Source organism: Prinia subflava, chromosome Z (genome assembly GCF_021018805.1).
Source record: "Prinia subflava isolate CZ2003 ecotype Zambia chromosome Z, Cam_Psub_1.2, whole genome shotgun sequence".
Classification (NCBI taxonomy): Eukaryota; Metazoa; Chordata; class Aves; order Passeriformes; family Cisticolidae; genus Prinia; species Prinia subflava.
The window spans coordinates 22,969,568-22,985,316 of NC_086283.1; the positions used below are offsets into that span (position 1 = coordinate 22,969,568).

At 51.2% G+C, this 15,749-nt stretch overlaps 1 protein-coding gene across 1 annotated transcript in view; it reads right to left on the bottom strand.

The window, feature by feature from the left end:
• Positions 1-1,649: 1,649 nt before the first annotated feature.
• Positions 1,650-15,749, bottom strand: part of AR (androgen receptor) — a 38,984-nt gene continuing 24,884 nt past the window's right edge. The window contains exons 3-8 of the mRNA XM_063422655.1: positions 14,211-14,327; positions 8,533-8,820; positions 6,283-6,427; positions 5,404-5,534; positions 5,044-5,201; positions 1,650-4,765 (exon numbers count right to left, since the gene is read on the bottom strand). Of these exons, the coding sequence (XP_063278725.1) occupies positions 4,610-4,765; positions 5,044-5,201; positions 5,404-5,534; positions 6,283-6,427; positions 8,533-8,820; positions 14,211-14,327 (995 nt within the window). The 3' untranslated portion in view covers positions 1,650-4,609. The remainder of the gene's footprint in view (positions 4,766-5,043; positions 5,202-5,403; positions 5,535-6,282; positions 6,428-8,532; positions 8,821-14,210; positions 14,328-15,749) is intronic.

Here is a 15,749-nt window from a genome sequence, read left to right on the forward strand (position 1 = left end):
ACACTGACCTTTGTTACTCCCAGGAACATGGCAGTGGGCTGGGAGGCCCCCCAAGCAAAAAGGCACCAGCAATGAGCATTTTGGCGTTTTACAAAAAAAAGTAAAATATATCAAATGGAGAATTCTTATTCTTACAAAGACAGGTTAACAAAGAGAAACAGCATAAAATTGCCACAGAACACCAAACATCCAGCACAGAGAGCAGCTTTTATCCACTTGCTAAGGGTTTATGTGGGTGCAGAGATTTACTCTATGAGTCACAAGCACAGCGTCCCTCTGCTGCTGAAGGGAATGAGTGCAGGGAGCAGGGGAGGCTCTGACCCACCCAAAGGGGCCGGGACACCCTGCCTGCCCACAGCCATCTGCAGTGCCCGCAGCCAGCCCTGGGCCTGCAAACAGGTACGACACAGCCACTCTCTGCCCAAATGTGTGAGGACGCTTTGTGCACGTCAAAGAGGGAAGAAACAAAGGACGCTCCCTTGTTCCTCAAACTAAACACTGTCCTTTGTCTAACCTCAAGAAGACACAGGAAACCTGGAGAAGCTGATACTGACCCCAGCCTGTGCCAGCGTGTGCTCTGAGCATGCCACAAAAAGGGGGACCTTTGTAAACTGCGCAGCACCCAGCCAGAAAAAAAGTCTGCATTAAATTGGCACGTTCTGACTCATCTCCTGCAGAGCAACCCAGAGCACCCAGAACCTCAGTGTGCAACCAGAGAGGACTCTTCGAGCATGTCACTAAATAGGTATCTTTAGCAATAGAAAATGGGCCATGCCTTTATTCTATATGGAGATAGATAATTTTAGCATACATTATGTTATTGAAACATCCGGGGCAAGAGCTCAGCAAGGGGAGGGACACCACGGGGACTGCAGGGCTGGCCGCTGGTGGGAGGTGACTGTGGGGGCAGCAGCTCTCGGGCTGGCTGGGAGGCAGGTGACACCTCGGGTACCCCTCAGCATTCCCTTCAGACCACAGAGATAACCCCACGGCCCAGAGCAAGGAGTGGTACCACAGGGAAGGTCCAGCCCCAGCTTCACCTCCCTCGCTGAGCACCTTGTTCCCTGAACCATGCACAAAGGGCCTCTTGGACGTTATAGCAGTGGCATGTGGATGCTGCCGGATCTCCAGACTCAACCACAGGCCTTCCAAGCAGAGAGCTGCTGTCCTGGCTCTTGCTCCTGCTGAGCTGAGCTCCGTGCTTGAGACAGCAGGTGCTGGCAGGAGCCTGTCAGGCTCAGGTGGGCACAGGTCAGTGACCCCTGTTCTGGGAATGCTGCACACCATTGCACCATTTGATCTCTCTCACTCTTCTGGCGTGACACAGGGCACCATCCCTCCTGCCCTCACTGAATCCTTTATCCCACACCCTCTGTTATGGAATGGTGCCCATCCTTGCACCAACACTGCTCCCAGGGAGATGCCAATATCTGTATCCCTTGTGGGTAGAAGCTGATGAGCTGAGCCACAACCCAGACTCAGTCAGCTCAGAACCCCCCACACCTCTGAGATGAGCCAGAGCAGAGTCAGGGAATCCACAGGGAAACATGGAGATGGTTGACTCTCAGCTGTGACACCCAGGGGGTCTCCACTCCAGGGCTCAGCCAGCCCAAGGAGAGCCTCAGGGACAGCTTCTTTGGGACTGTGAACACGGTGAAATTCTCCTTGCTTTATTAAAGCAAAAGTAGACAAAAAAACGCAGAATAAAACAAAAAGCATAAAGATAAATGGCAGCAGTTGGACTTTGGTATTTCTTAAAGCCTCTTCTTCCCCAGTTCCTGCAGCTGTTCATGAAAATCCACATGGAAACAGCATAAATTCCCCCAGCAAATTCACACACAGGTTCTGCAAGTCCTGGCTCCCACATTTCCTAGTAATTCTATTGTAGACACCCAACTTTTGAAAGAACAAGTTGCAGAAGTTTACTGTGATACTGAAGAGACAGAGAACATGACCTCAATGCCCCTGACTGCCCCTCTGTCCTGGGCTGGGGGTGCTCCCCATGAGCTCCTGCCCCACTCAGCACTCGCTGCCCAGAGCAGCTTCACACTGGGTGACACGGACAGGGTAGGTGATACATGGGCAGTATCCTTTCCCTCCTGCTCCACTTCTCATTAGCACGGTGCTCCCACCAGCAAAACAGGATGGGCAAATCCCTTCTAGGTTTGGCCTCTTTCCAGTCTCCCAGCAGATGGAACACCCAGCAGGACACTGCCACACTCACTAACTAACAAAACCCTCACTAACATGAGTCTGTGTGAAGCACAAAGCTCTCCCAAATTGCTGTTCAAACTTCTTGGAGCCACTCTGAGATGGTAACAAGGACTGGGAATCACCATTCATCTGCTCACTGAGCTCTGCTGTGAAGAACCAGGGAAACTTCCAGAAGACAGGAATGCACTAGCTGGAATTTTTTACTGGTTCATTAGCAAATATCTGTAGCTCACACCAGCATTGAAAATACCAGCAGTCCCCTGCCATGAGGGAACCTCTGAGAGCAGCAACCTGCTGGCTACCAGCTGGAAAGTTCACCCATGGATTCTGTTGCTGCCTACATGAGAGGATTTCAGGGAGCAGGAGGATCAGAGCCATACCTAACAGAGGAACGAAAATCATTGCAAAGAAAGATCCTCCCCTCCAACAGGGGCTTTTCCCCCACTCCTTCATATAATGAAAATCTCATCAAAAGGTTGGAAAGTATCAGGGAAATTGTTTTACTCCAAGTGTATAAAGGAGCAGCTGCACCATGACAGCATTTCCTGGAGAGTTGAGCGCAGAGTGGGCACAGGGCTCTGTGCGGGATCAGGGCTCCAGGTGGGCACAGGGCTCTGGGTGGGCGCACTGCCCTGGGAGGGTGCAGAGTTTGCTGTTCGTCTGTTGCCAGCAAAAGGATCCTGTGTAGATATCTGGCTTGATAATGCCAGACCATGTCACAGCCCATGATGGCATGTGTGACCCTGGCACCAGCCTGTGCGTGTGCAGTCACTGACAGCTTGTCTGGGTCTGAGCAGCTGGTTTTGATGGATTCAGGATGTGCAGGAAGAAGGGACTAAAACCCCACAGGGCACGTAGGCCTGGGTGATGTGTGTGTGTTGGGGACAGGCTGGGAGCGTGGGGCGGTGCACATGGGGTGGTGTGTGCAGGATGGTGTGTATGGGATGGTGTGTGTGGGGTGGTGTGTGTGGGGTGGTGTGTGTGGGATTGTGTGGGGGGGTGGTGTGTGTGGGGTGGTGTGTGTGGGGTGGTGTGTGTGGGGTGGTGTGTGTGGGATTGTGTGGGGGGGTGCTGTGTGTGGGGTGCTGTGTGTGGGGTGCTGTGTGTGGGGTGGTGTGGTGTCCCATGTACATGGGACAGTGAGTGCACCATGGTGTTCTCCTGGGCTGCAATCAGCCACTGCCATCAGCAGGAGCTGTGTGTGCTGCTTCCAAGAGCAGAGGGTCTCCGGGTGCTTCCCTTCCAGCCCTGCAAAGCGCCGTGGTGGCACCAGCCAGTTGCCACTGCCACCTCCTCATGGATAGGATTCAGAGAGGAGTCCCATGGTCCCACAGGTCCCACAGACCCTGGCCTTGGTTTTGGCTCCAGGACACTCATTTGCTGGCCTTGGAAAAAATAGCGGAGACAAAACATTTGGGACAAATGAAAGGAAAGAGCATAGCTGGAATCCCAGATCTGCAGAGCCATGACAGGAGCAGAGCAGGTATGGGGGCAGGGGCTGCAGGTGCAGGGCAGGGGCCGCAGGTGCCCGGGGGAGCCAGGCAGGCGTGAGGGCCAAGGGCATCAGGCACTTTCAAAGGTGGGTTCAGCTTTGTCAGGGAGCAGCAGCTGGCGAGGACAGGAATGTGACTGCTGGGCACCCGGGGGTCTGTGGGCAGACCAAGACCCAGCTGGACAGGCCAGAGGAAAAACATCCCAGGTGGAAAACAAGAGCCAGCCACCGTTAGGGGATTTCCAAGGTGATGTCTCTTGGCAGGCCTTCGGCTGCAGCCTGTCCGCTCCAGCGCTCCTGTCTCGGCAGCACAGGCAGGTCCCAGGGCCGAGCTGACCGGAGCAGATCCCACAGTGGCTGCAGGGCCCATGAACTCCTCAGCCACAAATTTGCCTTGTCCCCCAGCTCTACTCTGCTTCGCTTCTGCAATGTTTGAACTTATCTGCTTCCCAGTACCATAATGCAAACAAAACGTCTGGAAGGAGGCTGGCAACATAGCCCACTCCCAAATGTGGAGCTGCAACCTGCTTTGTGTTGTGTTCTTCTCATAAAAATCCCCCCAAACCCACCAATCGCTGGCACTCCTCCTGTTGTCCCGTGGCCCTGGGCTGCTGGAGTCACAGTGACAAACAGAGGAGAACACAGACGTGGTGCCACTGCCCCCGCCAGTCCCTGTCCAGCACCATGAGCAGCTGGAGCCAGGCAGAGGCCGGCGCCAGGGGTTCAGTTCAGAGGTACCTCAGGAAAATAGTAATCTCAGGAATCCCAGCAAGTCTGTCCCTGCCTGTCCCCTTGGCCACCACCGCAGAGGGATTCCCCAAGGCACTGCAGGACAGTAGTGCAGAAGTAACAGGCAGGAGATGGCTGGAATGGGGGTGGCAGCACAGGGGTCCCTCTGAAAGATCACTGTGCGTGGAAGTAGATAGGCTTGACTTTTCCCGACAGGATCTTGGGAACCTGCACAGAGATGATCTCGGCCATCATTTCCGGGTAGTCCACACTCACCATGTGTGCCTTGATTAGGAGATCAAATGTAAACTGATGCAGATCCTTGGCAATCTGGGGAAGGAAGAGAGCGGGTTAAACAAGTCCCTGGGCAATGCTTTCTCTGGGAAGGCACACAAAAGAGGTTCCACCTTCCCTGGGAAAGGGAGCCTGGATGAGACCATCTAGTGCTCTCTCCAGCTGTATCTGAACTCCTCCCATGATGGGTAGGTTGTTCCAGGGAATGATCATTCTCATTGTGCAAAGTTTCTTTTTTATATTGTTTCTTATGCATTTAGATGGACATTACGTGTATAGATGGACATTACGTGTATTTTCCTGTCCTCTCTTACCGGATGCACAGAGTCTAGGACCTTGGTGAGCTGGTAAAACCTCCGGGAGCAGGAGGTGGGGTTCTTCCTCTTGCAGGCAATGATACGGTCAAGTTCCTTAATGTAATTCATGCGCAGTTCATCAAAGAGCTTCTGGTTCTTCAGGCCATCCACTGGAACTGGGTGGGATGGGAAGGAAACAGTGAGAGGAACCCAGAGAGTGACAACAACAGGAGAGCAGGAGGAAGACTGGAGCAGGGGACATCCCCAACCTCCTCCCGGGAAGTGAAAAGTCCAGGCAGAAGGAAAGCAGCAGATGCCTCAAGAACGATGCAGCAACAGGTGCTGGAGCTCTGTGGGGGGAAGGGTGTGGATACTCACTAATACTGAAGAAGAGGAGAGCCTTCATACAGAGGAACTCCTGGGGTGTGATCTGAAGCCACCCAAATTCCTGGGAGAGGTGCCGCATCCTGATGCACTGGCTGTACATCCTGGATTTGTGCATGCGGTACCTGGCAGGGAGAGATGGGTACAGATGGCACGGAGACCAAAGTGCACATAGGTGATGGGGAGGACACTTCCTGACCCAGCAAACCCCCCCTTGCCTGGCACACCCTGCTGCCAAGGGCCCGAGCTCTGTCTCAGGGATGCACATGCAGGAGTGGAGCATTTTCCAAAATGCTTGTGTGTGATCCTCGCTAGACACAGATGCCTACAAGGGATTTGCAACTGCAAGGATTTCCCAAACATTTCTGTCTGAAAGGGATATGAGGTCGAGTTGGAGATCCCAGGCAGGTGGGTGTTTGCCTGCTGCTGTGCTTGGTTACTGGGTTCAGGCTCTTCTATCTGAGTGCCAGCAAACCCTCCCCAGCTCTAAGCTGATGGTACATCAAGGAGAGCCCACCAGGACCTCACAGTACATTTTGTCTCTGTCTCTGCTCACTCAAGCTGCCCAACAGAGCTGGAAACTGGAATTCAAGCGTCATAGCAGAAAGGCAGAAATGGAGCAGCCCCTCACCCCACACCAGCTTCTGCTGCTGCCCTGATGGGCGTCAGCCCATGGCAAGGCTGAGGAAGGGGGCAGAAGGACCTGGAGAGGCATCACAGTGCCCTCTCTGCTCCTGGAGGTCACCAAGGATGACGGCAGTGGGGAGCAGGCTGGGCACGGCCAGGCTGGGTGGGGCAGCACTGCTCTAAGTGTAGTTTGTCACCTGGGCTGACCCAAAGCTCAGTGTTAGGCTGTTGCTGTTTCACACTTACTCATTGAAGACCAGGTCTGGAGCAAAGTAAAGCATCCTGGAATTGACGTTGGTGAAGGATCTCCATCCCATAGCAAACACCATCAGGCCCATCCAAGAGTACTGGATTATTGACATCTGGTCATCCACATGCAGGTTGCGAAATCCTAATAAGCAATGAGGGAGGGATGTTATTAATTACTGTGGGGTTCCTGCAGTTTCCAGGGATGCTTCCATGCAGACTCCAGCTCTCCTGCAGCACTCTTCTTAGGACAAGATGGTCAGTCCACAGCCCAAGCTCAGCATGTCCCAGCCCATGAGTCATGACATGGAGCTCCCACCTTGACTGGAAGTCAAGGATAGATGAGCATAAACCTTTCCCTGGAAGGGAAGAAAGGGGACTTCGAACGCAAGGAGGGGAGAAAGTCCCATTAGGACCTCTCTAAAGTTAAGTAATTGGATTTTAATGTGATGCTCAGAGCCAGCAGGCAGCCCCGAGGCCTCCCATCATGGTTATAGGTGCTCTGATTTCTGTCACATACACACTGCACAGATCTAATGACTGTGGGAATGAGTGTGGAAATCGCAGATGTATTGCAAGAGAAACAAAAATAGCAACTAAATTCAAATTACCATTCCCAGATGGCAGCCCAGAGTTAAACCCCAGGCATGCTTACACCACATCCAACGCTGTTTTTTTCAATGTACTTGCAAATAGGCAAATATAATTGAGTTTCAAGGCAATCATGCATTATTTCAATCAAATATTAAAGCATTTTAACAGCTCCAGTGTATAATTACCACCCATGGAGGCAAGGATCTCTGTGGTTTGTAGAGCTCTTCAAGGCAAACCAGACGGAGAGTGAACCTTGCCCAGATGCCAGCCCGGCACAGTCGGTGCTGCCCTGGGGGGCAGCAGGGCAGCAGCTGACACTGCTACACACTGAGGAGTCAGGCATCAGGTGCAGTTCAGGAGAGTAAAACCCTCTGATAAGGGGGTGGTTATGACTGAAAACATTTTCCAAAGCACTCTCCCATCAGCACTGCTGCAGTGGTAGAGCCTCAGCCCCAGATGCCAGGTGGTAGCTTTGGTGGTGTCTCTGTGTCTGATCTTGATGTCTGGTGTAGATAAGCCAAAGAGGAAGCAGGATTTGTCCCTGGTTTTACAAGCCAAGTGACTCAAGAACAGCAGAAACAGAATGGGCTACTCTGCATTTAAGGGTATTCAGACCAATATCCCATTGGGAGCACCAACCTAGGGGGCTGCTAAATTCCTGGGAACGTCAGACACCTGACCACAGCTCATCAGCAGGGTTTGGCACAGAGTGACAAACTTACTGTGCCTCAATCTCCTCCTCTGGCTGTATCACCCCCCACACACAAGGAGTGGGGTCCCCCTCTTCTATGGTAACCCCTGAGGAATGGGGGCAGAAGGGAGCAGGCGGCAGGAACTGGCCCCATGCCCCAGTCTCTGGGTTGCTGGAAGGTGAGCTGGGTCCTGCTATGCTCAGACTGAGCTCAGCCCTCTGCAATCCCACTCACTCAGTTCCAGGATTACAACGTGGAAAAGGCAGCATGTCACCAACCTTGCAGAGACACCCTGCAGATCCAGTGCAATAAACACATCAGTCACCAGGATGCTCCATTTACTGCACCTGCTGATCAGCATCTGGAAAATTCCTGACCCTTATTACCTCTCTGAAGGCATCATAAATATATCCCAGCAGGCTATCACATGGGCAACCTGAGTGACTGCCAGGAAGAGCCCTTTGGGATTCTGCACTGCTCTTCTGCCACTTTGCCATGTTGCAGTTTACCCTCTTCATCGCTTCAGGTGGGTCCTGGGACAGGGCTAATCCTTGTCTGGAGGGCAGTTCTACAAGGGCTGGCACACGTGGCCTGAAAGTGGAGCAAAACCCCCATGGAGCGGTGGGGAGAAGAGCAGGACCCTGAGCCTAGACCAGCTGCAGCCCTGCCATGGGGGAAGTGCCCTGTGCCCACACAGTATCACTCACCAGGGACTATCTGAACCCAGAGTTTAAATTCCAACACATTCCCTCAGTTCCCCCTCCCATCGTCAGCCCCTCTAGAGACAAGTCCCACACCACTACAGGCTGCTTCCCAGGCAGGCGACACACACACTGCCCATGGAGATGGCCCCCCGGGAGCTGTGTGATGGGACACAGGCTGCAGACCACCGCCTTTGCACCTGCCCCCGGCAACGCAGATGGGCTTTGGAACTGGGAGAGGATCTGTTTGCTCTCCTTCTCACCTGGCAGGGCCTTTGCCCATTTGACCACGTAGACCAGCTGCCGCTCCCCAAGCTCATTCAGGCTGGTCAGCAGGTTGGAGAAGGAGTCAGGCTGGCTGTTGTCGTGGCCAGCACACACCACACCAGGCTCGATGGCCTCCAGGACGTTGAGGAAGATGGGCTGACACTCGTAGCCATCAATGCGTGTCATCACCAGCTTGGGAGCTTGCTCCTCCATGGGGCTGGATGAGCTGGTTCCCTCCACATCGTCCTGTGCCTTCAGGTTACCCAGTTTCTTCAGCTTCCGGGCTGCGGGAAAGGTACAGTTTAGTGTGATACTTTAAAATATATTAAAAAAAAAAAAAAAGTCAGGGCTTCTGGGCTCTGTCATTTATAGTTATGAGGAAAGTAAAAGTGATGACCAGCAGCAGCTCCTCCCTTAGTGGGCATTGCCCAAGGAGTGCCCTGCATTGCAGTCTTGTCTAAGGACAAGAGGAGAACAAACTGCATGACAAAATCCATTTCATTGTTAATCTGACATGGAAAAGAACCAACACCATTTACATGCTCAGCCACAACCAGTCTCTAACTCCCACTTGGAAACAGAGAGGAAGATCCAGGGAAGAGAAATAATAGGTTTTGACTCAACTCAAACAACTGCTCATATGCAATCAAACAGAGGAGCAACACAAGATGATAAGCTCAGTACATGGTCATGTTCCAGGGTGAAAAAACATTGCACTTGGATGCCCAAGTGGCATTGTTCCACGCCAGACCAGAGTCAAAGTGGGATGCACCTGAGATAAAACCCTTCTCCCTGCAATGCCTGCTGCCCCACAGCCAGGCTCTCCCAAACATGCTGCACACGTATCACAGGAAACACGTTTCAGAAGCCAGCAGGTGGTTCCAGGGCTGTTTCCCTGGAGTTTGCCAGCTGCCCCGAGGAGGGGGAGCAGACCCAAGCCGGGTGGCCTCACTCTGCTGTGCGGCCTCACGAGCCCCATCAGCAGGGCAGGCAGGTTGCGGGGGGACCGCAGCAGCCAGTGACTGTGCCTGTGCCCAACACAAAATGGTGTCTTCCCCACACACCTGGCTCTCAACCACAGCTGCTGGTCTGCCTGCAAGGACACCAGCACCCCAGAGGCGTGATGGCAGAGGTCTTGCAGAGTCTGTATTCCCCTCATTCCCCTCACCAGGATGACATTGCTCAGCACAGGTGGCCTGCTACTGCCACCCCTCACCAAATCAAAACCCCAGCTAATTAGAGAATATAAGCCCATGGCTTCCTTCAGGAGGGAGTACAACATCAGACCAGTTGTCCTTGGGGTTTTGGCTCCTTCATTGCATGATACTCATCTCGAATTTCCTTTCAGCTGTAATTAGAAAAACAAGCAGCAAAACATAAAAACGTCAAGCTGAAGTGCAGCTCTGTAAATTAACTCCAAACGTTGATCTTTAAGCACTGTACTCTGGATGATCTGCTGTATGGGCAATGAAGACAGGCTTCTCCATAAAAAGGGAGGAGGGATTAATTAAAATAAAGGAGAGCGAGAGGAAAACAGTGCTGCAGCACAGTGTGATGGCCTCTGGCCATCAGCCACTCATTTGATACGGCCTCCTCTCCCTTGCCTCCAAAGTCACAGCACTGCCAAGGCCACCACTAACCCATATCCCCAAGTGCCACATTCACACATCTGTTAAATCCCCCCAGGGGTGGTGACTCCACCACTGCCTTGGACAGCCTGTGACAGAGTTTGGATTCAGTTTGGACCAATGCCCCAGGTCATGTGTGTGAGTGAAGCCAAACCCACATGTACAAAACACACACATGGTTTGGTTTAAATGTTTGGGGTTTTTTCCTTAATATTTAATTATCTAGTATGAAAAGGTCCCGACTGAAGTGAGTAGACAGGAAATACCCACTAGGCTGGCTTTGGGACTGCAGCCACAAACCAGACTCCTGTGCAACAGTGGGTGATAACTGGGCTACCAGACAGGCCTTGGGTTTGTGCATTCCAGGAGCAGCTGTCCCACTGGTCACTGAAACACTGGCATTACAAGGTGGAGAAAATGTTCAGAGGTAAAGACTACTTTTTACTCAGTCACCTGTGCCAAACCCCTTTGTTATGGTGGCTCCTACTCAGCAGGTACTATAAACAAAAATTTAAAAACTGGAACTAAAGACATTTGTAATGTTTTTTATGCTGGGATGAGCCAGGCTGGGCAGAACTCTACACTGCACTTCTTCAAACCAAGTTGGGAGGAACCTTAGGACATGTGACCAATATTGGGATGTTCCTGCTCGGCTGTCAGGAGGGATAAGGGGCCCAGGGAGCCTCAAGGTACAGCAGCACAGCACTGCCCCAAGCCCTGCAAGCTGACCTGGGGGTCTTTGGGGAAGTACTGGATGCATTTGGAAAAAAGCTTAAAGGACACAATTATATATCACAATAAAATATTCACCAGTGCAAGAACCTCCAGGAGCACTCTCAGAGCGATGGCCAAAGTGATGCACATTTTAAGCACCTCCCTTACAGGCACTTCTAAAGCACTGAGGAAGGAGCATTCTGGGCTCCAGCACAGATTTTCATGATGCCAGGATTCAGGGAAGTTACAGAGATCTGGAAAAAGCTGCTCTCGCACTTGGTACGATGGAGAGATCCTGCAGCCCCTGGCAGCACACGTCAGGCTCAGCTCCCAGCAGGACACTGAGGAGCTGAACAGGACTTGATTTATATCCTGTTGCCCTTTGCAGTTTTTATGAACTTCACACAAGGCTTGTCAAAACCTGAACCTGTCAATCTTGTCTGGCTCAGCAATTTCAGTTGATAATAATAATATTACTGCTTGTAGCAGACACATTTAAGAGATCTGAGTCAGGTCCACACGAATGAACAGAATTTGAAGGATGTAATAGTAGATAGTATTACTGAATGCTTGTAAATGCCCTAGTGAAACATCTCAAAGGCAATTATGTGTGTTGAAACAATATCAGACAAGTTTGTTTCTTACAAGAGTGTCTCATCACTACATTTACCCTAAAACCAGACTTAAACATTTTTACTCAACCAGCCCATATCACAATGTAGGGATGGGAAAATAGGGATGAACATTAAGGATAAGCACTGAACAGATGGGCTGAGATCAGCAGACAAGGGCTGATAGGTGTTGGCAAACTGCAGAAGCCATGAGGACACTAAAGGTTTGACAGCACGCCCTGGAGCAAGGAGGTAAGGAATGTCACTTGGGTGGCTGTGTAGGAGGCAAAAGGGTTATTGAGTCACAGGTGACAAATACCCACTGAGGGGACTGAAAATCAGTAAAATTAGGGGTTTTAATCAAGCAAACCAAGTTGAAATGAAGATACAATTGCTGTAAGTCAAGGTCAGAGAAGATGAAAAATCAGGTACATCCAATGTAACACTGACTACAACTACTGCAATGGCTCTACAAAAATTGTGTCAGATTCCCTCTGGCTGGAATTGCTCACATCAATACCCACTGTGCTGGTGAGACATGAGCTCTGCTCTGCCCCCAGCAGCTGAACCTGAATTAGGACTAAATACAGCTATACCTCAAGACTGGGCTTTCACAAGCTTTTGGCTGTTACTACAGGAAAATTCTAGCTCTACCATAAACAAAATGAAAGGAATTACACCTATTTTGAGGTTTTGCTCCAGCCAGGGCCCACATGGTTGCAGCTTGGGTGGCTGTGGGCATTGTGGAGCTTGGAGTTCCCCACAGAACAGCCCCTGGCACCTCACATGCTCCCCAGGCTCATTGCTTGGTAGGATCTCTGCAGCTGTGCCCATACCAGAACATTTCCCAGGCTCAGGGCTGGCAGGACCCCTGTAGCATCTTCCCCAGAAGCAGGCACAGTGGGATGGTGGGCACAGGCACAGAGGGATGGTGGGCACAGGCCAGCACACCAGCAGGACCCGAGACACTAAAACAGCATTATCTCCATTTTGCTTTTTGCTCTTTTTTGGTTTGTTTTTGCTCTTTTTTGGTTTTTTTGTTTTGTTTTGTTTTGTTTTGTTTTTTGTTCTTTTCCCTCTCTACAGTGTCTTTTCCCTCTCTGCAGAGAGAAGATCCTGGTTAGTGGATACCAACTTGCAGGTCACTGTGATCTCAATCAATACTGAAGTGCTTCAACACATTGCCATCCTGTTCCAGAGCAGAGCCTGCAGAAGGCGTTCAGTGTGTCACCTCCCCCACCACCACCTCCTCCTCCTCCTCCTCCTCCTCCTCCTCCCCCACGAGAGCCGCAGGGAGGGCTGTACCCCACCAGTGACTGTAATTAACCACCAGTTAAAAACAACTGGTTGGAGCTTGGGAATGATTTCAAATGCCCTGCCTCCACTGTGGGAGAGGTTACTGTGGGCAACCACAAGCTTGTCTGTTAGTAACAATTGCCTTTACACCGACATCCAAACCAAATGTAAAATAGACCAGGCAGAACAGGTCACGGTGACCCAAAGAGCTGAAGAAAAAAGAAGGGAGCGGGGTATCCGTATTAGCATTAATTTTGTCAGTGTGTCCTGCAGGAGAGGGTTACACTGATGTATGCCTTCTCTTACTTAAGGAAACTTCACCAGAAAAAAGCACTTTAAAAAATAAGCTAAGAAAATGGAGTTAGGACTGCACTGCCTTTTGGGACCTTTGGGGAGAAATTAATCTAAACCCTCTGCTCCTTGGTGAGCCACAAATCAGAGCCACTTGAGTAACAAGCCCTTCAAGGCAGTGTTGCAGCCCAGCAGCCCTGGAGGCTCCAACAATGGGGTCAGGATTTAACCCAAAATGCAGACACACCCAACCAGTCTGGGCTGCCTCTGTCCCCCTGCGCTGTGCCTGGCACTGCTGGGGCTCCTCTGCAGCCCCAGGAGCCCCCTCAATCCAGGGCTTCCCAGCAGGGGCAGCCTGTCAGCCCCCTTTTCCAGGGTATTTTCCTCCTCACTGCAACATCACAGAATCACAGGGTGGTTTGGGTCAGAAAGGACCTTAAAGATCACCCAGTTCCACACCCTGCCATGGGCAAGGACACCTTCCACTATCCTGGGTTGCTCCAAGCCCTGTCCAGCCTGGCCTTGGACACTTCCAGGAAGGGGGTAAGCAGAGATTCTCTGGGCACCCTGTTGCCAGGGCCTTACCACACAGGGGAGGATTTCATCAAATTAACTCAACAAGGAGACACCCAGTGATCAACATTTGCTTACAGAATATGATCAGAAAACCTCAGATTTTGGATATCAGCCCTCTGTCATTTTTGGTAGGGCTACAGGTTTGGGAACAGAGACAAACTGTAACAAGGACCCTCACCAGGGACACAGGAGCAGCAAAGGAAAAAACCGAGGTTGTGTTTTTCACCACTCTGCCTTGGAATAATCCCAGCAAAAGAGAGGAGTGCTGTGCTCTGACGGTCCAGGAGCCAGAACAAATTCACCCTGCTATTTTCTTTTTTTTTTTTTTTTTTTTTTTTTTTTTTTTTTTTTACATTCACAAGGTTTGAAATCAGGGAAAGAAAGTGTGTTTCCTGAAGCACAACCAAAAGCCACTGAAATTCACAGTTTTGATATTAGAACCCTGAAAACATTTCCTGAGAGTTTTATCACCCTCCATCAGCCTCGTTTTCCAGCCACTTACTGACTGTTCATGCACCAAGTGACGTGCAGGGACCCGGGAGGGGACCCTGGCCGTACCTCCGAGAGTCATCCCGGCCTCGTAGCACTTCCGCAGGCGGCAGGAGGGGCAGTTTTTCCTTCGGAACTTGTCGATGGTGCAGTCATTCCGGCTGGCACAGAGGTACTTCTGCTTACCTATAACACCAGAGAAATGGAACATGGGTGCTGGGTACCAACAGAGACACAGGCTGGACTCTTTTGGAATCACCAAATTCAGCCTGGAGAGTTTGGTTCTCGTTTTTTAAATGTCATCCATCTGTTGCACAGCTTTTGGTGGTTTCCTCCCTCTAAACCCCACCATTTGATCCTTCTGCCACAATACTCACCCGTCAATCCCCTCATAACCATGATGCTGTACAGACCTTTTTGGGACTGAGTTATTTTTCGTGCAACTCAATACCAGTCGCATCTGTGGCCTCCAGATTACAGATAGTGGGGTTGGGGAGCTGCTGTTCCACAGGTGAGTCTGATGCCACCCTGTCTCCTGGGATGTATCTGCAGTCAGCCAGGAGGGAACAGCGATAAGCAACCCCCCGTACACCAGGCCTTGTGCAGCTGTAGGTTTTGGGGAGGTGCAGAAAATTCAGAAGTTACTTATGGTCAGAGTCACCCACACCTCAGACTCACCCTGCACTCACTCAGAGAGCAGCCCAGGCAGCTTCAGGCCACAGCTTTTTCACTGACCCATTTGCCAGACAAGCCAAGAATCATCACTTTTCTTGTCAAGTTTGAACACATTTACTGGATCAGGATTTGTCTGATGTTCTTCAGGCTGTTCCAAACCAAACTGGATTCAGCATGCAACATTTCAGAGAGGTGCAGCTTATAGATCTGCAGGTAGCCCACATGGGAAACCAGCCCACAGCGTTTATTTATCATCCTGCAAGAGGTTACTTTCTGCATTCCTATAGGAATACCCCTTGAGTCATCAGAGATCTATGAACAGGACGAGGCTGAATCCAACCCCTTAATGTACCATTTTTGCCATGAGATGCACCAATTCTGGTGCACAGATTTTACAAACCCCATACCTCCACCACTGCTGCCCTTGCTACCACTGCCTGAAGCTTTCACAGCGCCCTCCTGGGTCACCCCAACTTGTGCCTGTTCTGGCAGGATCAGCTGCCACTGTCACTGTCACGGATCCCCCTGGCAGGGCTCAGCACCCAGCCCACTCCCCTCACAGTGCCCAGGGGCCGCACAAACACTCCATGTTTGACCTTCTCAGAACTGTCCTCCTCAAAGTGGATCATCACCCACCCCTGTGCCTCGGCCATGACCTACATTACCCACCACAATGAACACCTGTTAAATCATTTTAACACTGTCCTCAGAACAGCCCTTCTCACCCTCTTCCTGGCTCATTTCCTCTGAAAAGGATACTCAAGCAACCCTTGATGACACCTAAATCCCTACAGATCCTAAAGGGAGCACAAACACCATCCTTCCTTTCACCAGTTCATTGAGGAGGAGGATCGGTAACAAAGAACTTCAGCTGAAACTGGGTTACTTGGAGTTATTTTTGTGCCAGGAGCACTGAGCGCTGAGGCCACACTC